The sequence below is a fragment of the Myxozyma melibiosi genome (assembly GCF_037950935.1).
Source record: "Myxozyma melibiosi strain Phaff 52-87 chromosome Unknown BZA70scaffold_15, whole genome shotgun sequence".
NCBI classification, from domain to species: Eukaryota; Fungi; Ascomycota; class Lipomycetes; order Lipomycetales; family Lipomycetaceae; genus Myxozyma; species Myxozyma melibiosi.
This window is the reverse complement of record NW_027042929.1, coordinates 132,774-155,775: the sequence shown is the minus strand read 5'-3', so window position 1 is coordinate 155,775 and position 23,002 is coordinate 132,774. Positions and strand designations below refer to the sequence as shown.

The 23,002-nt window shown below is 53.1% G+C and overlaps 10 protein-coding genes across 10 annotated transcripts; 4 read left to right on the top strand and 6 right to left on the bottom strand.

Annotated features, from left to right (window-relative positions):
- Positions 1–97: 97 nt before the first annotated feature.
- BZA70DRAFT_93028 (beta-lactamase-like protein) lies at positions 98–2,340 on the bottom strand. Its single transcript, XM_064915544.1, has 5 exons — positions 2,268–2,340; positions 1,962–2,204; positions 1,804–1,905; positions 1,076–1,745; positions 98–1,022 (listed from the first exon to the last, which is right to left on the bottom strand). The coding sequence occupies exons 2-5, from the start codon at positions 2,034–2,036 to the stop codon at positions 238–240; spliced, it is 1,632 nt and encodes a 543-aa protein (XP_064765793.1). The 5' UTR covers positions 2,037–2,204; positions 2,268–2,340; the 3' UTR covers positions 98–237.
- A 6-nt stretch (positions 2,341–2,346) lies between these two features.
- On the top strand, positions 2,347–4,036 carry BZA70DRAFT_92973 (uncharacterized protein). The gene is made up of 2 exons (XM_064915543.1): positions 2,347–3,057; positions 3,118–4,036. The coding sequence occupies exons 1-2, from the start codon at positions 2,528–2,530 to the stop codon at positions 3,992–3,994; spliced, it is 1,407 nt and encodes a 468-aa protein (XP_064765792.1). The 5' UTR covers positions 2,347–2,527; the 3' UTR covers positions 3,995–4,036.
- BZA70DRAFT_92926 (Catenin-beta-like protein) lies at positions 4,036–6,220 on the bottom strand. Its single transcript, XM_064915542.1, has 3 exons — positions 6,179–6,220; positions 6,033–6,114; positions 4,036–5,978 (listed from the first exon to the last, which is right to left on the bottom strand). The coding sequence occupies exons 1-3, from the start codon at positions 6,200–6,202 to the stop codon at positions 4,078–4,080; spliced, it is 2,007 nt and encodes a 668-aa protein (XP_064765791.1). The 5' UTR covers positions 6,203–6,220; the 3' UTR covers positions 4,036–4,077.
- A 157-nt stretch (positions 6,221–6,377) lies between these two features.
- Positions 6,378–7,174, top strand: BZA70DRAFT_284871 (DNA polymerase epsilon subunit C). Its single transcript, XM_064913649.1, has 2 exons — positions 6,378–6,512; positions 6,568–7,174. The coding sequence occupies exons 1-2, from the start codon at positions 6,432–6,434 to the stop codon at positions 6,868–6,870; spliced, it is 384 nt and encodes a 127-aa protein (XP_064765790.1). The 5' UTR covers positions 6,378–6,431; the 3' UTR covers positions 6,871–7,174.
- BZA70DRAFT_284869 (DNA-directed RNA polymerase II subunit RPB1) lies at positions 7,175–13,277 on the top strand. Its single transcript, XM_064913648.1, has 7 exons — positions 7,175–7,488; positions 7,572–7,604; positions 7,683–7,808; positions 7,931–8,003; positions 8,086–8,156; positions 8,222–12,653; positions 12,710–13,277. The coding sequence occupies exons 1-7, from the start codon at positions 7,435–7,437 to the stop codon at positions 13,153–13,155; spliced, it is 5,235 nt and encodes a 1,744-aa protein (XP_064765789.1). The 5' UTR covers positions 7,175–7,434; the 3' UTR covers positions 13,156–13,277.
- BZA70DRAFT_242182 (uncharacterized protein) lies at positions 13,256–13,873 on the bottom strand (the record flags this gene model as incomplete). Its single annotated transcript, XM_064910558.1, has 1 exon — positions 13,256–13,873. One exon carries the CDS (start codon positions 13,871–13,873, stop codon positions 13,256–13,258), a length of 618 nt encoding a protein of 205 aa, XP_064765788.1.
- Positions 13,874–13,949: 76 nt separating this feature from the next.
- BZA70DRAFT_92306 (uncharacterized protein) lies at positions 13,950–15,350 on the top strand. The gene has a single exon (XM_064915538.1). The coding sequence runs from the start codon at positions 14,035–14,037 to the stop codon at positions 15,172–15,174; it is 1,140 nt and encodes a 379-aa protein (XP_064765787.1). The 5' UTR covers positions 13,950–14,034; the 3' UTR covers positions 15,175–15,350.
- Positions 15,350–18,141, bottom strand: BZA70DRAFT_92370 (PP-loop family-domain-containing protein). Its single transcript, XM_064915539.1, has 2 exons — positions 17,912–18,141; positions 15,350–17,840 (listed from the first exon to the last, which is right to left on the bottom strand). Exons 1-2 carry the CDS (start codon positions 18,036–18,038, stop codon positions 15,526–15,528), a joined length of 2,442 nt encoding a protein of 813 aa, XP_064765786.1. The 5' UTR covers positions 18,039–18,141; the 3' UTR covers positions 15,350–15,525.
- A 39-nt stretch (positions 18,142–18,180) lies between these two features.
- On the bottom strand, positions 18,181–20,137 carry BZA70DRAFT_284863 (mis12-mtw1 family protein). Its single transcript, XM_064913647.1, has 3 exons — positions 18,866–20,137; positions 18,724–18,809; positions 18,181–18,670 (listed from the first exon to the last, which is right to left on the bottom strand). Exons 1-3 carry the CDS (start codon positions 19,655–19,657, stop codon positions 18,274–18,276), a joined length of 1,275 nt encoding a protein of 424 aa, XP_064765785.1. The 5' UTR covers positions 19,658–20,137; the 3' UTR covers positions 18,181–18,273.
- BZA70DRAFT_302677 (ATP-dependent protease La 2) lies at positions 20,050–22,985 on the bottom strand (the record flags this gene model as incomplete). The annotated part of the gene is made up of 5 exons (XM_064914743.1): positions 20,050–20,182; positions 20,244–21,948; positions 21,995–22,427; positions 22,479–22,632; positions 22,695–22,985. 5 exons carry the CDS (start codon positions 22,983–22,985, stop codon positions 20,132–20,134), a joined length of 2,634 nt encoding a protein of 877 aa, XP_064765784.1. The 3' UTR covers positions 20,050–20,131.
- Positions 22,986–23,002: the final 17 nt, after the last annotated feature.

Here is a 23,002-nt window from a genome sequence, read left to right as displayed (position 1 = left end):
GACAAAGGACGCTTCTGCTCTCGTTTATATCAGTTCAACAGCAAGTATGATATAGTAATAAAAGTTCACGAGACCTGTGGTGAAAATGGTGGCAAGTAGTATCAGCTGAGAAGGGCTATCAGTAAGCTGCTCGCGTAAGGACTAATCCTCCTCCGAGTCTAGATGAGAGCGCCGCACGACCACCCACCTCGCCGCAATGACGTCAGAATATTTCTCAACTCCGAAAAGATCAATGATCTAGAAAGAAGGTATTCTAGTTGCTTTTGAGGTTTGAATATTTGTTGTGTGAGTTGTGGCCTCGGCTGCGTCCACATGCGCTAGTTCGTTCAACCGTCGCTTTTTGGCGGCTGCTTTGCGTAGGATCGTTAATGCCGTGGTGGTGCACGCTGTTTGACTGCTTTTCTCTTTTGAGCCGGAAAAAGAGGCTTGTTCTGGCTCTGAGGAGACAAATGATTTGCTTCTCTTTGAAGTAGTGGTTCTGGGAAAACTGTTGTCGATCGACTCGCTGTACTGAGTCGGTGATGATACCGAGGTTGTTCTTTCCGCTTTGACAATCCCAAGTGAAATCGACTGAGAACAGGACAGTTGAGGCTCCATCTTAATCGATTCATCCCGCAAAAACTTTGACAAAAACATACTCATATCCGTCTTCTGCTTCCTAGCCATCACAAGCTTCGGCAGCTCATAAACGTCAAAGTAGTGATATATATTCTGCGAGCAAAATTTCCCAAATAATCTCTCCACCGTCAGATTTTCTTCGTAAAAGTAGTCGCTTACGACGCAGGGGTACACGTCGAGCGGAGAAAATAGGCTGACGAGATCGCATAGCTCTGAATATGAAGAATGTCGCGAGTATGGGACTCGTAGGACTTTGGGCTGGAGGTTTGCTGGGGTACTTTCTGTATTTGCGGAGAGGAGAATGGCCTGGTTTGCCGGATCTGGTTCGGATTTGATTTTGGATCCAGCGATGTAGGCAGAGGTTTGTGGGAAGGCGATCGGCTCGGTTGCTGGTACTCCTATTTCTTTGAATAATCAGCATTGTGACACAGCTTAACTAGCTGAGAAGAGAACTCACCAATATATTCATGCTCATCCAGAAAAGCGGCACCCAGCTCAGGCACCACATTAGAAACAGTCGGAACGACATGTACAACCTTTGTACTCTTCGCTCGTCGACCATCACATTGATACCCCAGCTCGCAGCAGTGAAACCGCGACTCGAGCGGCTCTTCAGTAAGACACTGCAGCATTCCATATTCATACTCGCCCCGTCTCGCCAGTCTTTTGAATATCCGGTATCGGTAAGGGTCGGTATGAATCTTTGTTCTGAATGCGGCCGCGATGGTCATAATAAGCTGTTCGTAGCCAAAGGTCCATGCATTGAGATGGAAGACTGTATCTGAAGGATATTCTCTGATCTTGCGAATAAGACTTCTCGCCCCTTCTGCTTTCGTAGGAAAGAAGTAATGACAGCTCGACTCCCGCGAAACAAAACTCGTATCGAGATACACCGTCGATATCTGCTTCTGTCCAATAGTATACGGAATAAAAAACGGGTTCTGCGCAAGTTTCTGCAGCCACCATGGCTCGGCTCGTAGATCGCCGGTGTAGAGAATCGAGCTGTGGTCGTCTTCGATCAGAAACATGGTCGAGCCGGGACAGTGGTTTGCTTCTGTGAGGGTTACTGTGATGGTTTTTTGTGCGTCTAGATCGATCGTGGTTGGTGTATCGTACGGGATCACGCGCTGCAGTCATAAGTCAGTCACAGTTGATAGATAGTTCTCAAAGAGCGGAATCAGTTACCATAACTTTCTCCAGATGAGCATACATCCTCCTATTCTCCATCTCGATTCCCTCCCGCAAACCTTGAAGCCTGACAGTCTTCTTCTCAAGCATCAAAACAATCTACACAACACCAAAGTAAGCGCTATCCAGCTCCTCGAAACGGTTATCAAGCATACACTCTTCGTAGCAGCAGAGCAATATATCAACGGTCCATTATACCCCTCCAGACCCTGCAAATGGTCGGAATGCATGTGCGACAAAAAACATGCTTTGGGAGGAAGTGTTCCCGGGTCGATTCTGAAGTAGTCGACTATATCATGAACGTCAGCTCAGTCGCGCTGCGGAGAGGTAGATGGTTAAACACAAGCTCTCGTACTTCGAATCTCTGGGAACTCCCGCGGCACGCCTTTGAAGGTACTCTACCACACAAAAGTCAGTACAGTATTCCCTTACCAAAGCCAAATCTCAACCAGACAACCCACCATATTCCCATTAATTCAGCAAAGTCAGTAGTAACTCATCTAGTCAACCTCATCACTTCCGCGCTCGCCTCTTGCGCGTTTACCAAAAGCTTTTTTCAGGAAGCTGACGCGCGCTCACGTGATTGAGAATCCCTACAGAAATGCGAGCCGCACGGGCGGGAAGAAAAGGAAATTGAGCTTCCCGGTTTGCTCCATATGAGCTGATTTTATTTTAGTTGCATACATACGGCTGGGAAACTACAGCCAGAGCATACTAGATAATGTGGGGTCTTATTCCGCGCTTGTCGCGTTTGTCGTCGCTTGCGTATTGCTCGCGACGGGCGGTAGCACGGCAAGAGATAGCTAGAAGATGGTGTGCGACGCACAGCGATGGAGACAAAGATCAGGTAGCTGCCGAGACTGAAGCGACTTTTAAGGATCACCGACGGATTGGACTTCAACAAGAGCTATATATGATTAACGAGCATACCCCCGGCTCGATATTCCTGCTGCCGCACGGGACCAGGATATACAACCGCCTGCTGCTGTTCATCAGAGCGCAGATGAAGCAGTTCCGCTTCGACGAGGTGGTAAGTCCGATAATCTACAAACGAGCACTGTGGAACACGAGCGGACACTGGGATAAGTACAAGGAAGAGATGTTTGAGGTTAAGGGACGGAGCGAGGCCGACTCGGAGCAGTACGGACTGAAGCCGATGAATTGCCCGGGCCATTGTCTGATTTATCGACATATTGATCGGTCGTATCGCGACCTGCCTATTCGCTATGCCGATTTCTCCCCATTGCATAGGTAAGCAACATACTTTTAATCACACTAACTGATTTCAACTCACTCTAACTAACATTTCAGAAACGAATCGACTACTACAATTACCGGCCTCACCCGCGTCCGCCGTTTCCACCAAGACGACGGCCACATATTCTGCCGCGTCGACCAAATCAGCGTCGAAATTCAACAAGCCCTAAAACTTATCGACGAAGTCTACAAAGTCTTTGACGTGCCCTCCTACAGACTCCTTCTCTCAACCCGCCCGGAACAATACATCGGTTCGCTGGAAGACTGGGACCGCGCCGAATCAGCCCTTCGCGAAGCGCTCGATTTCTCCGCGCACGACTGGAAACTGAACGAGGGCGACGGCGCGTTCTACGGCCCCAAAATCGACATTCTTCTCAAGGACCAGAACGGGAAAGAACACCAAGCAGCCACGATCCAGCTAGACTTCCAACTACCGCAGCGGTTCGATCTCAAGTACAGAGGCGAGGACGACTCGACCGAGCACAGGCCGGTTATGATCCATCGCGCGGTGTTTGGCTCGCTTGAACGGTTTCTTGCGATCCTGATGGAGCAAACGCAGGGAAATTGGCCGCTGTGGATCAGTCCGCGACAGGTGCTCGTTTTGCCAATCACAGACCAGCACGCCGCGTACGCTGAAAAGGCACAGTCGATCCTCTCGGGTCTGCCGCTGGGGGCGCCGACGCGGCTGCTGGATAGTAACGCGGAGACGTTTTTTGTCGATGTTGATGATCGGTCGGAGACGCTGGGGAAGCGGATGAGAGAGGGTATTCAGAAGGGGTATACGTATCTGGCTGTCATTGGCGACAAGGAAGTCGAGAGCGGAACGATTAGCTTGAAGAAGGCCAAGGGGGGAAAGAAGAGTAAGCAGATGACGTTCACTCTTGAGGAAGCACGGAAGTTCTTGGAAGACGAGGTGGCGCAGTATCATTGATGACAATCTCTTCACTTTACACTCGTAATTGTATATACATTTATTCTACCTACTGTACATTTTTAAGACAATAGCAACATCTACTACTGGAGAAAGTCAATCAAGACCGTCAACATCTCACTCTGATCCAGCGCTTCAGCTCTCTGCTCTGCCTCTTCTTCCGTCATCTCTTCATCATCCCCGACCTCGCCCGGCGTAATATCCTGTTTAAACGCGGTCAACGTCGCCTTCAAATCTGCAAACGACGTCCCTTTTTTTTTCAAGAACTCGACAATGTGCGTCTTGATCCCTAGATCGCCGTCATCGTCTTCGGCTACTAGCCAGGCGAGAATGGTGTCGATGAGCTGTAAGCGGAAGACGCCGTCGTCCATCCGGCGCAGATACCACTCTGCCTCGTTTGCTTCCCGATCAGCTTCCCAGTCCTCCAACAATTCAGGATTGGATGGTTTTGTCTTGACAAATGCGTCGCGCTCGGCGTTGATTACGATATCAACCCGATCGACGCGCTCGACGGTGATGGTGCGGAACAGCATCAGACGCCCGAGTTTCTCATAGTTTTTCTCGACGAAGCGGGCTAGTAGCTTCATCTTTTGCTTGGAAGATTCGCCTAGGTTTCGGAGAAGCGAGGAGATTATACCGAGCACTGCATCGAGTGAGACATGGGCATCGCCGCTGCGTCGTTCGCGCGCTCCGTGGTTTTTGGCGTCAGTGAATCGCGAGGACATAAGTAGTTTGAATAAAATAGGCAAGCCGTCGTTATTGACAAAGTCAAGTGCCAGCGGTCCGGATGCGCCAGAGGCAAGGGCATAGTCGAGTGTTTTGATGGCGCGCGACTTGCCGTGCTTCCCGCCGCTTTTGACAAAGAGCAAGAGGAGGTCGACACCCTCGTTTTCCAGAAACTTGTCCTTTCCTAGCGGTTCCTGGACGATGACTGCGAGCGCATCAAAGATGTTTTCGAAAAACTCGGTCTCTTCGACTTGCTCGGCTGGAGGATCGAAGCGGCGGTAGGGCGAGAGCGCACGCAGGAGAACGTCGACGCCGGCGAGTTCACCGAGTACGCTGTCGTTGTAGACTTGGTTGATGAACTGGATCCGCGAGACGTGAGAGTTTTGCAAGATGATTGACAGAACCTCGGCAGCGTACTGCTTATTCTGAGAGAGAGGTTTTTCTTTGACAAGGATTCGCTGTAGCAGCCAGGGTAGTAGACCGGTGTCTCCCTGTTGCCGAGCTGCAGGAGAGGTGTTGATGAGTAATTTGTCGGCGGTGCCAGTCAGAGCAGTCAGACTTTCGATAACGCTCAGGATCTGGAAAACACCCGCGCGTTCTGCTTCGACTTCTTCACCCTCTGTAGTTTCCTGGTCTTCGATTCCACGAGCGCGCCGGCTGTCGTCTAAGCGTGAGAGATTTGTGATTAACGAGTCGACAAGACCAGCTTCAAACATGCCATCGATAAGGGCACGAAGATCAGTTTCTTCTGCTTGCGTGTCTTCGTCAATGAGCTCGTCCAAGACCTGGATTGCGTCGACGACGATATCTGAGTTTTCGTGCGCCAGTAAGGCTTCGAACGCGTCAAGGCCTTTCTGCTCGACAAAGATAGGGTAGAGATCAGTATGTTCGGTCAAGATCGAGAGGCTCTTGACAGCCGAGTCTAGCTCAGCTTCAGATTCGAGGAATTTCTGCGGCGTGTCGGAATAGCGAGCGCGCAGCTGCGCGTTCTTTTTGATAAGCCGATCTAGCTTTGTGACTTGCTTGCGAACCCAGGCCGAATCAAATTTCTCTTCTTCGGCAAGATCCTGCTCGACGGTGTCGACGTAGTCCAGAACGTCTTTTTGGTTCTCGGTGAGTCCGCCGCCGAAGAACCTGCCGCCTTCGTCGTCGTCGTCGGGCAGATCAGAGACGGCGGCCGAGTCATCTTGGCCGTCGTCTAGTTTGTCTTGGACTGTGGAGGGTAGATCATCGTCTGTGCTATTTTTGTATTTGTCGACTAGAGAGGTCAGCGGTGAAGAGGAGAGAGTGGTGAGGTTGGGAGAGAACATACCGAGGTTTGAGAGCTCGTCGAGCCTGCGCTTTTTTGCTACAGGCACATTACTGCTGTGGGAGGAGGTAGAATCTGCGGTGCGCTATGAAGAGAAAGAGTGAGCAAGGAGTAAGAAAGAGTAGAGGTTAAGAGAAAGAAGTGCCCACCTTGAACAACGAATCGATATTCATCGTGTTATGGCAGCCAGCACAGCAGAGCAGAACCAGAGAAAGGCGATGACGGTCGACGACGGAATAAACAGCAAAGTTAAACCTTAAGCAGTCAGCGATTACGTAACTGCGGCAGATCCAGGCGCGCAGACGCAGCTATAAAAGCAAACTTCGATTCCTGTTTCCTCTCCGCCGCCCGGCTGCTGTTGCCCGTACCCTGCTGCCCACCTCTTCACAACTCTTCGTCAACATGAGCAACGTCGCCGAGCCCGCGCCAGAGGACAGGAAGCTGTCGGCTGCCGCTGTCCAGGTCAGGACGCGGTTCCCTGTCGTATGTTTGCTGTAGTGCTTTTGCTTCTGCTGTATTGTTGCTGACACTACTCCAGGCGCGCATCAAAAAAATCATGCAGGCAGACGACGACATCGGCAAAGTAGCCCAGGCCACTCCTCTCGTCGTCGCAAAAGCTCTCGAACTCTTCATGATCTCTCTCGTCCAAGAGTCCTGCGACCAGGCTCGTCTGCGCAACGCCAAACGCGTCTCGCCCGCCCACCTCAAGCAGGCCGTACTCAACACCGAGCAGTTCGACTTCCTCGCAGACACCGTCTCAAAGTACCCGGATCCCGTCGCTGTTCCTGGCGAGAAAGAGCCCGGCCCGGGTCGCGGTCGGCGGCGGAAGACTGCCGAGTAGTGCTTCTGGTTGCATTTTTGGGACGGCGTTTGACTTGTTATGACTTGTTTCCTTGTTTACTCGTTTATTGGTGGTCGTGTTCGATACTGTGAGCGTCTATGCTTATATCTTTGCTGCTCTATGACTAGTCGGTCTGGAACCGGCAACAACGTGCAATTGCAGCAATTCTGTATGATAGAAGACGAATAATGTACGATATCCTATTGTGCTCTCCACGTAGCCCCTCAAACAAGGTTTATAGGCCCTAACCCACTATCATTTCCCCGGCGCAGAACTGAGCACGGCAGCGGATTTCTGAGTCCGCCGCATTTCTTGTTTTGCCTTCTTCGCCCGCCTCGAAACTCGCCTTCTGCTACCACGCTCCACCACCCGGTCAGTCTCTGATCGTCCATCCCCATCCATCCCTCTTCTTCTGTTGTTGAATTTCCCTTGTGTCGTCGTACTTCTTCTGCCTGTTTCAGATCAAGGACCTGCGCGAAGGGATCTCTGGGATTGAAAAGAATAGGACGCTCTGTTTGAGCTTGTCTAGAGTACTCTCGTCTCGCTTTATCTCCCGTGGCAAAGATGAGCGGCACGCTGTTTTCGTACTCTTCGGCTCCGGTGAAGACCGTGAAGGAGGTCTGTGTTGATTTGCTTTGTTCGAATGCTCTTGAACGAGCGAATTTGCCATAGTGACAGTGGGCTAACCGTCTCTTGTTTAGATCCAATTCGGTATCCTGTCACCTGAGGAGATTGTATGACCCCTTTCAACTCACCACCTCCACTCCGAAATCAGAAAAGAATCCTTACTAACATTTTTTCAACTTCTAAAGAGGGCCTTCAGTGTTGCCAAAATCGAATTCCCGGAGACGATGGATGAAACTCGCATGCGTCCCCGGCGCGGTGGCCTCAACGATTCGCGCCTTGGCTCCATCGATCGCAACTTCAAATGTGAAACCGTACGTCTGCAATCAAATTCAATTTAGTGTGGAATTATGAGTTGGTGGCAAAATATAAGAGAAAAGAGGTTATGGGATCTGTGTTATGGTATCTTCATACTGACACGCATTTTCGGATTTAGTGTGGCGAAGGCATGTCTGAATGCTGTGGCCACTTTGGTCACATTGAACTTGCCAAACCGGTTTTCCATATTGGTTCGTTTATTCTTCTTGATCCTATCGCCCTCTCTCATCTCGAGAGAGTGCATTTAGAATCAAACTAACCCCGCCACTTCAGGTTTCATCAGCAAGATCAAGAAAATCTGTGAGGCTGTCTGCTTTCACTGCGGAAAGCTGAAACTTGATGAAGTAAGTCTCATCTACTATTCTCCTTGACTATATCAAATTTCTGGAAATTTACTCTGTTTTTAAAGAGCAATCCTGCTTTCGCCCAAGCCATCAAAATCCGCGACCCTAAACGCCGATTCCAGGCGGTTTGGTCTCTTTGCAAGGCCAAGATGATGTGCGAAACTGATGTTCCGAACGACGACGAAGAGGCCTTTGGCGAAAAGGCTCCCAAGAAAGTCCTGCACGGTGGCTGTGGTAACGCTCAGCCTACTATCCGCAGAGACGGACTCAAGCTGTGGGGTACTTGGAAGAAGGATAAGAACGACGAGATGGATCAGCCCGAGCGGCGCCAGCTGAAGCCCCAGGAGATTTTGAACGTGTTCAAGCACATCTCTGACCAGGACCTCGACCGCCTTGGTCTCAACGCCGACTACGCCCGACCCGAGTGGCTCCTGATCACCGTTCTCCCCGTCCCTCCTCCACCGGTCCGTCCTAGTATTGCTATCACCGAGGCTGCTCGTGGTGAAGATGATTTGACTTACAAGCTAGCCGACATCTTGAAAGCAAACGCAAACGTCCGCCGATGCGATCAGGAAGGTGCACCCGCTCACGTTCTCAACGAGTTTGAGTCCCTTCTCCAGTTCCATGTCGCCACTTATATGGACAACGATATCGCTGGTCAGCCTCAAGCTCTCCAGAAATCCGGCCGTCCTGTCAAATCCATTCGTGCTCGTCTAAAAGGAAAGGAAGGTCGTCTCCGAGGTAACCTCATGGGCAAGCGTGTCGACTTTTCGGCTCGTACTGTCATCAGTGGCGATCCCAACCTGGCTCTTGACCAGGTCGGAGTGCCTCGCAGTATCGCCCGTACACTGACATACCCGGAGATTGTGACGCCGTACAACATTCAGAAGCTTACTCAGCTCGTGCGAAATGGTCCCAACGAGCATCCTGGTGCAAAGTACGTCATCCGTGACACTGGCGAGAGAATCGATCTGAGATACCACAAGCGGGCTGGTGAGATTACTTTGCAGTACGGATGGCGTGTCGAGCGTCACATCGTCGACAACGATCCAGTTTTGTTCAACCGTCAGCCGTCTCTGCACAAGATGTCTATGATGGCTCACAGAGTCAAGGTCATGCCTTATTCGACTTTCCGACTTAACTTGTCTGTTACATCGCCCTACAACGCTGACTTTGATGGTGACGAAATGAACTTGCACGTTCCTCAGTCGGAAGAAACTCGCGCAGAACTTATGACTATTTGCGCCGTGCCTCTTCAGATTGTGTCGCCGCAGTCCAACAAGCCAGTTATGGGTATTGTACAGGATACTTTGTGCGGTATTCGAAAGATGACCAAGCGAGATACATTCATCCCTTACGACCAGGTTATGAACATCCTTTATTGGGTGCCAAACTGGGATGGCGTTATTCCGCAGCCTGCTATCTTGAAGCCGCGACCGTTGTGGACTGGTAAGCAGATGGTTAGTATGGTCATTCCTAAGGGCATCAATCTGCAGCGTTTTGATGATAAAAACACTCTGCTTTCGGTCAAGGACAACGGTATGATGATTGAGAATGGTGAGATCATGTATGGTGTTGTCGATAAGAAGACTGTCGGTGCTACTTCTGGCGGTCTGATTCATACCATCATGCGTGAGAAAGGAGCCTATGCGTCGCGCGACTTTATCGGTGGTGTTCAGACAGTGGTCAACTACTGGCTTTTGCACAATGGTTTCTCGATCGGAATCGGTGATACGATTGCTGATGCAAAGACTATGCGCAATATCACAAACACAATCTCGCAAGCCAAGCGCGAGGTGCAGCAGATTATTTTGGATGCTCAGGCCAATAAGCTGCAACCCGAGCCTGGTATGACCTTGCGAGAATCGTTTGAGCAGAAAGTTAGTAAAGTGCTAAACACTGCTCGTGATACGGCCGGTCGTTCGGCTGAAACCAGTTTGACTGAGGCCAACAACGTCAAGCAGATGGTTGTAGCGGGATCCAAGGGTTCGTTCATCAACATCTCGCAAATGTCTGCTTGCGTCGGTCAGCAGATCGTCGAAGGAAAGCGTGTTCCGTTCGGCTTCTCGTACCGTACACTGCCGCACTTCACAAAGGATGATTACAGTCCCGAGTCGCGTGGCTTCATCGAGAACTCGTACTTGCGTGGCTTGACCCCCCAGGAGTTTTTCTTCCACGCCATGGCTGGTCGCGAAGGTATCATTGATACTGCTGTCAAGACTGCAGAGACGGGATACATTCAGCGACGATTGGTTAAGGCTCTTGAGGATGTCAGCGTGCAGTATGACGGCACTGTCCGCAACTCGCTGGGTGATGTCCTCGAGTTTGCGTATGGTGAAGATGGAATGGATGCTACGTTTGTCGAGAAGCAGTCGATTGACTCAATGTCTGGCTCGAACGATCGGTTTGCGCAGAGATACAAGATCGATCTTATGGATCCCGCATGGGCGCTCAAGCCATCGCTTTTGGAGAGCGGCAACGACATCATTGGCGACGCTGATGTTCAGGCTGTGCTTGATGATGAGTACAGTCAGCTTCTTGCTGACCGGAAGCTGTTGCGAGAGTTTGTGTTTAAGAATGGTGAGGACGCGTGGCCACTGCCGGTGAACCTTCAGAGAATTATTCGCAACTCGCAGCAGATTTTCCACTTGGACAGTCAGAAGGCAAGCGATCTGACGCCGGCAGAGATTGTTGACAAGGTTCGCGATCTTTGCAAGCGGTTGATTGTTGTGCGCGGAGATGATCCGATTGTGCAGGAGGTGCAGGAGAACGCGACCACGCTGATGCAGTGCTTGGTGCGGTCTCGGCTGGCGTGCAAGCGCGTGCTCGAAGATTACCACCTGAACCGGGTTGCGTTTGAGTGGGTTATTGGTCAGATCGAGGCACAGTTTGCGAGATCTGTGGTCGCACCTGGAGAGATGGTTGGAGTTATCGCTGCGCAGTCTATTGGTGAGCCGGCTACGCAGATGACTTTGAACACTTTCCACTATGCTGGTGTGTCGTCGAAGAACGTGACGCTTGGTGTGCCTCGATTGAAGGAGATTTTGAACGTGGCGAAGAACATCAAGACGCCGGGATTGAGTGTGTACCTGACGCCTGAATTCTCAGCCTCGCGAGAGATGGCAAAGACTGTACAGTCTGCGATTGAGCACACTACGCTGCGCACGGTGACGGCGGCGACGGAGATTTACTATGATCCAGACCCGCACTCGACGGTGATTGAAGAGGATAAGGATACTGTGGAGGCGTACTTTAGTATTCCGGACGAGCAAGTGGAGGCTACGATCCACAAGCAATCGCCGTGGCTATTGAGATTTGAGCTCGACCGAGCGAAGATGCTCGATAGAGAGCTGACGATGAGCCAGGTTGCGGAGAAGATTATCCAGGACTTTAAGGAGGATCTGTTTGTGATTTGGTCTGAGGATAACTCTGAGAAGCTTATTATCCGATGCCGAGTGCTGAGAGACCCGAAGAGTATTGACGAAGAGATTGAGACTGAAGAGGATACGATGCTGAAGAGAATTGAGGCACATATGCTTGAGTCGATTTCGCTGCGTGGAATTGAGGGAATTTCGCGAGTGTTTATGATGCTGTACGAGCCCAATGTCGCGGGACCTAACGGCGAGTACCGGAAGGAGAAGGAGTGGGTGCTCGAGACGGATGGTGTTAACCTTGCGGAGGTTATGGCGATTGACGGTGTTGACTACAAGCGGACGTACACGAACTCGTTTGTTGAGGTGCTGTCGGTGTTGGGAATTGAAGCGACACGACAGGCGCTGTACAAGGAGATTATGAACGTCATTGCGTTTGATGGTTCGTATGTGAACTACCGACATTTGTCGTTGCTGGTTGATGTGATGACGGCACGGGGACATTTGATGGCGATCACGCGACATGGAATCAACCGAGCGGATACGGGAGCGTTGATGAGATGTTCGTTTGAGGAGACGGTTGAGATTCTGTTGGAGGCAGCGTCAGCGGCTGAGCTTGATGATTGCAAGGGAGTGTCTGAGAATATTATGCTTGGACAGCTTGCGCCTCTGGGAACGGGAGACTTTGATCTGATGCTGGACGAGAAGATGTTCAACAGCTTGCCGGTTGATTATGGTGGCGTGGGAGCTGGAGTTGGGATGGGCATATCGAATGGCGCTGGAGATGGAGCCGCGACGCCGTACGACAGTCGGTCGCCGGCGTACTCTGAGAGCAACTACCTTGGGTCGCCGGATCCGGCTGCCGCGTTTTCGCCTATTGTGAATTCTGGACTGGACGAGCGTGGAGGGTTTACAGAGTATGGAGGAGGATTTGGACAGAGTCCGTATGGAGCGGGCCAGTCGCCGGGATATAATCCGACGTCGCCGTTTTCGTCGTTTGGAAGTACGAGTCCGATGACGTATGGCACGAGCCCGACGTCGCCAGGATACTCGCCTACGAGTCCGCAGTATAGTCCGTCGTCGCCCGGAATGACTAGTCCAGGGTTTGCGACGTCGCCGAGATTCTGTATGTATTCAAGTGTGTTGAGTGTTGAGAGGGAGAGGTTACTAATGTTTTTTTAGCACCGACGAGTCCTGGATACAGTCCTACGAGTCCTTCGTACTCGCCAACGAGTCCGTCATACTCGCCGACTAGTCCGTCGTACTCACCCACGAGTCCGTCATATTCACCGACGAGCCCGTCGTACTCGCCTACGAGTCCTTCGTACAGTCCTACTTCGCCATCGTACAGTCCTACGTCGCCGTCGTATTCGCCTACGAGTCCGTCGTACAGTCCGACGAGTCCTTCATATAGCCCGACGAGTCCGTCATACTCACCTACGAGTCCGACGTACAGTCCCACGAGTCCATCGTACTCGCCTACGAGTCCATCGTTTTCGCCTACGAGTCCGTCGTATTCACCTACGAGTCCGTCGTTCTCACCAACAAGTCCGTCGTATAGTCCTACGTCGCCGAGTTATTCGCCGACGAGTCCGCGGTACTCGCCGACGTCGCCGCGTCAGTCTTAGTCAAGAGTATTGAGTCTAGTCTTAAAGAGTATTGAGTAGTGTTTTAAAATGGAGAAGTTGTTTGTTGTATTGTACACGTATATTATATAAAGAAGAAATATCAGCCTAATACCGAAGTCTTTTGCTTCTTTTTCTTTGTAGCGGTCTTTGAGTAGTTTCTCCAGTTGTTTATGCGGTCGTCTCTTGTGTCTTCCCAGAGCTTCTGCTGATCCCGTTTCCGTTTCCGTTCCTCGATCTCGGACTCTTCCTTCTCGCGCTCGCGTCCTTCCTCCTTCATCGCGAGCTTTGCCTTCCGTCGTCGCCGTAGTTCGGCTTCGACCAGCACCGCCTTCGTCCGCTCGCGCCAGGACGCTATGAACTCCGGCGTCGTCAGATCCGGATGGGACGTGGACCACCCCCGTTCCTTGATCAGCAGTTTACGGGCATCAGCGATGGCCTCATCCAGCAGCACGCGCTTCTTCTCATCCATAAGCTCGGCCTCCGCTTTCTTAAGCCGATTAAACGCCTCGGGCGCGTCCGGGTTCGTGGTCTTGTCGGGATGGATGAGCAGGGATTTGCGGCGGTACTGGGCGCGGATGTCGGAGGGCGGGCAGCCGGGGAGGAGGTCGAGGATGGAGTAGGGGTCGAGTTGGAAGCAGGCGAGGATGCGGTTGATTTCTTTGTCTTTGTTAAGAGAGGCGGATTCGCGCGCGAGAAGCGCGTCGATGTCGTCTGCCATTGCTGTGGTGTTGTTGTTGTTGTTGTTGTAGATGGAGATGAGTATATTGTAGATATCTGAGTGCTGGGTGAAGAGTGTGGCGATGGGAGGTGTTGGGTTAGGGACAGGATCTGATACTCACGATTCCCCTCCGCGACCAGAGATCATTCACACCAACCGCAATGTCCTCAGCTCTGCAGACCGCGATCGTGCTCGCCGCGCCGTTTCTGATTCCGCGCGCGATCGCCTATTACCAGCGGCGGTCTGGGAATAATCAACAAAGGCGGACGAGGACGGTGACTGCGCTTGCGACCCGCGATGCGGTGGTGCTGGCGCTGTTTGTCGCGGCTGCTGCCGCGCATCTTTTACATGCGGGCGTGTATCTTAGGCATCAGCACGAGATGCAGAATATCTTTGTCCGGACACAGGTAGATCTTTACACGCCCGTGAAGCGACTTGAGCGAATACTCGTTGCAGCAGGCGGGATGGACGAGTCCACGCGCGTGTTACTCGAACATCTCAAACCACCTTCCTCGCGCGCAATCTACGCGACCTACGGCGCAGACGCGCTCGTGAACTGCGACTGGTGCGCGTCGGGGGATGATTTCGCCGCGGACGAAGGGCTGGCGTATAGGATATACCTCCTTCCGAGGCTGCTGTGGCCGGGCATGGCGCAGCTGGGTGTCTTGGGATTCGCGACGAGTTTGGCGTCGGCGGGTAGATTGACTTCTGCGCGCACGCCGGCTGCGTTTGCGGTCGTGTTGGTTATGCTGGCTGTTGTGTGGAGATTGTTTACCTTCTCGCTGTCGGCGAATAACCCGCCCTCGCCGTTCGCGCAACATAGAGAACCGACATATCTCCTGCACGACCTGCTCACGCAACGCGACGGCGCGCTCGCGCTGATCGACCTCGTGCTCGCGTGTCTCGCCTATCTCGCATGCACGAACCGGCTCTCGCTCGGTACAAGCTCAGACCTGGTCGCCGTCAGCGCGGCAGCTGATTCCCGCCGCCGCGAGCTCGCGCGGCTGTTTGGCGAGCTGCAGAGGCAGGCCGAGGGCACACTGCACACCTGCCGCAGCGGGAATCTCGTGCGTGCAGCGGTGCTGGGGGATGACAAGTTACGAGAGCAGACGGCGGCGTTTTGGGATGAGATTGCTGCCGAGGAAGGAGAGTTGTTGAGAGACGAGGAGGTCGAGCGCGCGATGAAGGGTGCGAGGGAGGAGGCGGTTGCGAAGGGGATGTATGAGAAGATTGATGCGGATTCGGCGGAGTATGCTGAGGCTATCGTGCGGGTTTCAAAGACGGGGTTTGGGAGGGCGTGAGTTCTTCATAGCAGCTTGCTTGTGGTTTGTTATATAGCTTGTTTTGGTTTATGTGCATTGCTTGGATATACATCGGATATTTATTTACATCATGGTAAACTCTCAACCACCTCTGCTTTTCACTGTCGGGCGTAGCTTAGCTTGCATTTCATCTTCACAGCGGTCTGATTTTGCATCTTCATTTCAAAATCGTCTTGGTTATGTACATTGATATATATAATCAAGTATTTCTAGTCACGGCAACTCTCCACTGCTCTTTAAGTCTCGGGCGTAGCTTAGCTCATAGTTCATAGCGACTTAGCTTGCATTTCATTTGTTATGTACATTCTTGATATATACATCAGTCATACATCACGACAAATTCTCCAACCACCTCTTCTCCTCCCTCTCCGGATACTCCTGCCTCGCCAAATGCGCCAACGGATCCTTCATCGAATACTGCACATGATAACTCGTTCCCTCCACCAACTCCCCCCCGGCCGTATACTCCCCCGCCCGGAACCCGATCGTGGGGATCATCACCATCCGCGCGAGTTCCGGGTCGTGAAGGACAGGTAAGGTTGTCACCGCGTCCACGCCCGACAGGTCGCTGCCGCGCGCATGCAGCGGGCGGACGCATGCTGCGCGTTTGTCGACGTATGCGAGGTTTGTTTTGCCGCCCATCTTGCCGATTTGGTTGATGTCGTCTTCAGTCATCGGTCGGATCAGCAGATTGATCGTCTTTTGCTTCTTTTTCTCGTTTTCCGATTCTGATGTTTTCGGTTGTGGTGAAAACTGCGTCAGCTCCACGCCGTTGTTGATATGTAACTGCTCGTCGATATCAATCCGCTCGAAAACCTCCGCCTCATCAATCACTTTCTCCCGCGCCGCCGCCATCTGCGCCTTCACCCTCTCCTCCGCCTCGTTATTGTACATCGGATAATACTCCCCGAAACTGCCCCCCGTGAGATTGATCCGCGCGCGCATCCAGATCCGGTTATCCCACAGCACCCATTCAGACCACGGATACCGCTCGCCTTCGATCTCGGACGGGATCCGCAGCACGCGAGTTGGCATCGCAAAGCTGGGGAATGGTTGCCGCGTCAGGGTCCAGGTTACCACTCCTTCTAGCTTTGATTTTCTTGGTGCTGGTGCTGGTCTTGGTTTTTCTGTTTCTTCCTCTTCCTCTTTGGGTGGTGATCTCTCTCGCGTCCGCGCTGCTTCTTTTGCTGCTTTCCCTGCTGCTGCTTCCGCTGCTGCTTCCTCCTTCGCCTTCTCCAGCCGTTCATGCTCCTTCCTCTCCTCCTCCACGATACTCGGCAAGAACGAAGGATACTCACTTCCATCCAAGCTAAAATTAACTTTATACTTTGTATTCCCCGGCAACGACTTACTCGGCGCCGTCGCCGTATTGTGCAAATCAAAGATATCGTACGCACTATCGATCGCTGCCGACAACTCTTCAATGTCCATGTTAGGTTCATCCGCCGCCTCAAGTTTCAAAACCCCCTCGTGAGCCTCCTTAATCTCCTGTCTGCGCTTCTCTCGCTTCTCCCGCTGCTGCTGCCTCAACCACTGCTTTCGTCGCGTAGTAGTAAGCTTCACCCGCCGCTGCCACTGCACGCTCATCAGAAACATTTTCTCGGCCGCGGTCGTGCCGCTCGCTCTGCCGGGCACAAACTCAAACAGCGACCGCGTGAAACTCGCCGTCTTCCAGCGCGGCACGTCCGAGTTTTCCTGCGGGGCGACCATCTCGGTCAGCATGAGGACGAACCGTCTGATGACGCGCACGTCCACGCCGCGGAAGATGAGCGGGTATAAGTACGAGTCCTGCAGGGATCTGGTAGACCAATCCGGATCGTCAATCACGCTCGGGAACGCGGACGTCGCGGTAAAAGTGGGCACGTACGTCCACCTGACCGCCATCGTCGTCGGATCAAACTCGAGATGCCCGCGCCGGATCTCGGCCTCGAGCAACGACCTCGCCGCATCATCCAGCCTCGTCCGCTCTGAATTCTGATCCGCGATCGTCCACGCGAGCGACTGCGGCTGCAGCGCGTAGGGAAGTCTGTCTGGCTGCGAGATGAGCAGTCGGATGGCGTTGCGGATGGTGTATGTCGGGTCGTGGTTCGTCGCGTCTTCGAACCAGCGCACGTTGGCGTGGTTGCACGTCGCCATCAGGCTTGCTTTCCGCCAGCCCAGCAGCGGCCTGACCAGCTGCAAATCCGCGCCGCCGAACGTTTCCGCGCAGGACGGGAGAGGAGCGAGTTCTTTCATCCCGCCTAAACCCGACCCGGTACGTCTCCTAACCAAATTCAAGATCGCGGTCTCGACCTGATCATCCCACGTATGCGCAATCAACAGATGCTTAACCTCTCTCTTCACCATATCCTCAACCAACACACGATACCTCTCCACCCTCGCCGCGCGCTCGACGATCCCGCTGTGCGCGCCGAGGGCATCAAACCTCGCGTTGTGTGATCGCCAGTCGATCTTGAGCACGCGGTGGTCTGTGATCCCGATCGTGTCTCGCAGGACTTTAGATACCTGCGCAGCTTCGTCTGCGGACTCGGGGCGCAGGCCGTGGTCGACCGTGAAGGCGACGAGACGGCTGCCGTGTAGTTTTGCGAATTCGTGCATGAGGTAGGCTAACGCCATCGAGTCTACTCCGCCGGATACCGCCAGTCCTGCGGGTGTTAGCATATCCATAGTCCACTTCCTCACCACCAGCTATAAGAAGAAATAAGAGAAAACCCACCGAAAACACGCGGAATCTTGGACTTAAACAGCCTCAGCACCGTCTTTGCAAACTCAGCAACCTCAATCGGCTCGGCCTTGCCCGCCGGCAACAGCAACGGCCTCATCGCTTTCCTGAACAGCGACATCTTGCTCTCTTTCTCTTCTCCCTCTGCAGTTAGATAGCAGTAGTAGCAGACTAGATACAGTGGAGTGCGCGGGTTTAGATGAAAAGCAGGTTGGTGAGCGGCGGTGAGAAAATATTGCCACGAGACCCTCAGGGGCGGTGACTCTTAACTGTGAACCTCCCATCTATTGTACATCCTAAACAACACAAAACATAACTAGAATACAATACAATACAATACAATACAACACATTAGATCATAACCGGTCCACCTTCGACAGCGACCGCAGCACATCCCGCATCTCGAGATCCTCCGTCCCGGCAACCTTCTGCGCCTGCCTCTCCTTCCTCTCCACCACCCCTGCCGCGTCCGCCCGCACGCGGTCCGCGTACTTGCCCGCTGCCCGCGCGAGCTGCTCGATACTGTGCATTCCGTGCACAAGCTTGTCGGTCTCAATTTCCACATTACTCGCGCGGTCTTTGAGCGTGTCGAGCTTGGCCTCGGCGGCGGGGGTGGAGGCGGCTTCTTCCTGGCGCGCGAGGAAGGTGGCTTCTTTGGGGAGAAGGAGGGAGACGTCGATGTTTGTCGAGGGGGGGATCGGGGGTTTGATGTCGTTCTCTACTTCTGTCCATGCTTTCTTCTCGGCGCGTAGACTAGACATGGATGTTAGAACAAGTAGTTGTAAATAAAGAGTAAGAAGACATACCGCTCCAGACGCTTGGTGAACTCGTCAATCTTCTCCAGGTTGGCAACGTTCTGCGGATTCGGCTTCTTTGGCAAGTCTTCCTCGTCCTGTGATAGTTTTGATTAGCAACCCTCCTCTCTCTGTTGATACAACTCACACTTACAGGTCGGCTCCACCAGCTGGTTGATATCCGTCCGTCGGTCAAGTCCTTCAGAATCTCCTCTTCAATCACCCTCGTGATCGCAGTAGCAGGCGCCCCTCCTCCCCGCGCCCTATTCGCTCTACTACTCTTCTTATCCGCCTCCTTCTCCTCCGCCAACACCCGATGTCCACACCACGACAACAACTGCCGCATGCGATGCGGATCCGGCAGGTCCGCGTCCAGATGCTTGAAAAACTCGTCTGTTTTTATATCCGCGTGCGGAACGGCGACAAGCCCGTTGCTGAGCGAGCTCGCGCGCTTGCCCCGCATGCCGAGACTGCTTCGTCGACTGCCTTGCTGCTGGCGAAGTTCTTTGTTGCGTCGTATCATTGGCGTGTCTGTCAACGGCAGCGAGACTATCGTGGTTGAGCTTTCGGGTTGCTCCTCTTCGTCGTCATTGAAGCTGAAAAATTTCGTCTCTTTCTTCTTTATCGTCTTTGTCGTCTTCTGTGTCTTTGCTGCTTTTGTAGCAGCAGCAGGAGACTCCAGCACCGGCTCAGGCGGCGGTAAATTCCTCACGCGCGTAAACATAAACTCGCCATCTGCCTCCGCCGCCACCGGAATCGGATTCCGCCGTGTTGACTTCCGTGTGCTTTGCTGTATCCTCGAGTCTGCAGCCACCGCTGCCGCGCGTCGTCGTTTGGTGGTTGATTCAGGTGGTTGTTGTTGTTGTTGCTGTTGTTGCGCGTTCTCTTTGTGTTGGGAGGGGAGGTCGCGGGGTTTGCGCTTTGTGCCTGCTAGTGTTGACTTCATGGCTGCTGATGTTGTTGTAGATGTTGTAGAAGTAGTAGTTGTTGTTGTAGAGGTAGTAGTAGTAGTAGTAGTAGTAGTAGTAGTAGTAGTAGTAGTAGCTGTGTTGTGCTGAGAGACGCGGTGATCGCGATAGTCGCGCTTCTTCACAAACGCAGCTCACCAGATCTTTCTATCTCTTCAATTCACAGTATCCTTCACTTCTTCAATTATCCTCTTTTCCTTTCTTCCCTCTTCTCTTCTCTTCTCTGCTTCTCTGCAGAAGTACTCGCGGTGCTGTTGCGAGTGTGAATGCCTAGCTGTTGTTGTGTTTACAAATCTTGTTTTGGTTCGTGCACTTTTCGCGGTGCAGTTGTGCTGCCCTGACCCTATGACTTTCTCTTCTTCTACTTCTACTACTACTAACTACTTGATATAGATATAAGCAGTGTATTAGATATAGATAGATGATAAAGAATAAATAGCTGATGCTGTAGCCTACAGCCGACTCTCGACTATCGCAACAGGACGCACCGTCTCCGGCCAAATCTGCAAAAATTCGTTAGCACCCTCCTCTCTCATCATCAATCATCACATCAAAACAACTCACCTCCGCAAGCGCGTCCCAAATACTAAACAAATAAACAAACACAATCTCCTCCTTCACATTCGCCGGCATCTCATGCTCCACATCCTTCCGATTCCGCGCCGGCAGCAAAATCTTCCTGATCCCGGCCCGGTGCGCGGCAAGTACTTTCTCCTTGATCCCGCCTACGGGAAGAACTTGGCCCCGCAGCGTCATCTCGCCCGTCATCGCTAGGTCGGCTGGGACGGCTTTCATCGTTAAAAGAGAGACCAGCGCGACTGTCATCGCTACGCCCGCCGACGGTCCGTCTTTCGGAATCGCGCCGGCGGGTGCGTGCATGTGCACGTCGAATCCGGCGAGCGGATTCTCAGTCCGGGAATCAACAAGCTGCAACTCAAACCCGTGCGCGCGCACCCACGTCAGCGACAACATCGCGCTCTCTTTAATCACCGCCCCCAGATTCCCCGTCAACTGCAGCCCGCCGCCGCCACTAGAACCCGAATAATACTTGCTAGCTTCGATGAACAGCAACCCGCCGTTTCCAGACCCCATGTACGCAAGTCCCGTCACGACACCCGGCCGATTCTCCCGGTTCGCAATCTCGTTCTCGAATTTCTCCATCCCGAGATATTTCTCAATCTCGGGCTCCGTCACCACCGCCTCGTACTTCCCTTTAATATCATCATGCTCGATCTCATCCTCGTAGAGCGACGCAAACTCAACAGCCTTACCCCGACACACCGACGCAATCTCCCGCTCGAGATGCCGCACGCCGGCTTCGCGCGTATAGCACGTCGCGATCTTCAGCAACGCATCGTCCGTGATCGTGACCTGGCCTGGCTCGAGTCCGTTCGCGACAATCTGCTTCGGGATAAGGTACTGCTGCGCAATATGCTTCTTCTCCAAGTACGTGTACCCCGACAACTCAATCGTCTCCATCCGATCCAGCAGCGGCGCCGAGATCGTCTCGAGCGAGTTCGCGGTCGCGATAAATAGCGTCTTGGACAGGTCGATCGGGATGTTGATGTAGTGATCCACAAACGAGTTGTTTTGCTCCGGATCGAGAACCTCGAGCATGGCCGCAGACGGATCGCCATGCACGCTGTTCTCGCCAAGCTTATCAATCTCGTCGAGTAAAATCACCGGGTTGATTACCCCCGCCTTGCGGTACGCCTGCACAATCAAGCCCGGCATCGCACCCACGTACGTCCGTCGATGTCCTCTAATCTCAGCCTCGTCGCGCACACCCCCAAGACTAATCCTCGCAAACTTCCGTCCGAGCGCGGTCGCGACGCTCTTCGCCAGCGACGTCTTGCCTACTCCGGGTGGTCCCACCAGCAACAGTATCGGCGCTTTCTCAATCACGCTCTTGTCCTGCCCGCGACTCTTCAGTCTGATGACAGCAAGATACTCAATCAGCCGCCGTTTGACCTGGTCGAGCCCGTAGTGGTCATGATCGAGCTGTTCTTTCGCGGCACGGATCATCGCCCCGTCGATCTTGTCGTCCGTCGCTGTCGACCACGGCACTTCACTCAGTGTCTCTAGATACGTCCTGCACACTTGGTATTCAGCCTGCGTCGGCTGCATCCGTTTCAAGCGTTTGAGTTCGCGGGTTACGACTTTCTCCGCTTCGGCGGGGAGGTTGGCCGATTCCAACTTCTTCGTCAGCTCTTCAATGTCTTCATCTTCATTTGCTTCTGCGTCTTTGTCTCCTAGTTCTTGGCGGATACTACTGTCGTTAGCAAATGCAGTTTATAAGAATAGTAGATACGTACGCTTTAAGCTGCTGACGAAGAAGAAAATCCCGCTGCTTCTTATTCAGATTAGTATCAACAGAAGTGTTAATCGACTGCGAAATCTTAAACATATTAATCTGCTGCGACAACAACTCCACCGCCTTTGCCAACCTCTCCTTCGTAGGTTCGATCGCCAGCAGCGCGATCTTCTGCTCGACCGGCACATCGAGCGTAAAGACAAGCAAGTCCGCGAGCTTGCCCGAGTCTTGGAAACTCGAGTGGTTGACGACGGATTCGAGTCGTCGGATCGCGCGCGGGTTGGTCGGGAGGGTGGCGGCGAGGGGCGGTTGCGAGGAGGAGGAGGGGGAGGAGGAGGAGGAGGAGGAGGATTTGAGGAAGGTGATGAGGTCGCGCGCGAGACGCTTGAGTTGCGCGACGAGGGTGTAGGTCGGGATATCGGTCGCGTCGAGGGCTGCGGCTGTCAGCTGATACTCTAGAGAGAGACAGAGAGAGAAGAACTTACGTGCGTCGATGAAGTGGGATACGTTGGCGGTGTAGTATGGCTCAGCAGAGACGAGGGAGGTGATGCGGAAGCGGGAGAGGCCTTCGAGGACGACCTGGAGCTGGCCGGTCGGGCCACGTTCGATGCGGACGACGCGAGCAAGACAACCAAAGTGCTAGAGGGAGTTAATGAGTTAGAAAGAGTAGGAGAGAGTAAAAGAGAGTAAGATAGACACACGTGGATGGTAGATAGGCCATGCTTGACGATCTGCTTATCGCTATCGGAGTCCGTAAGTCCGTCGGTGGCGGCCGAGTCACTAGGAGCAGCTCCTTCAGACTGCGTTGCATTGACGAGAGTCACGCAACCCACAAGTCGATCCCCGGGAGATGCGAGTGTCTGACGATGAAGGGCGGAGATGAGGACGGCGTTGTCGGGGCGGGTGACGCCGAGGGCGAGGACGACGGAGGGGAGGAGGACTGTTGGTGGCGGGAGGAGGAAGAGGGGGAGGGAGGGGGGGTTGGGTGCCATGGTGACTATAGTGCTTC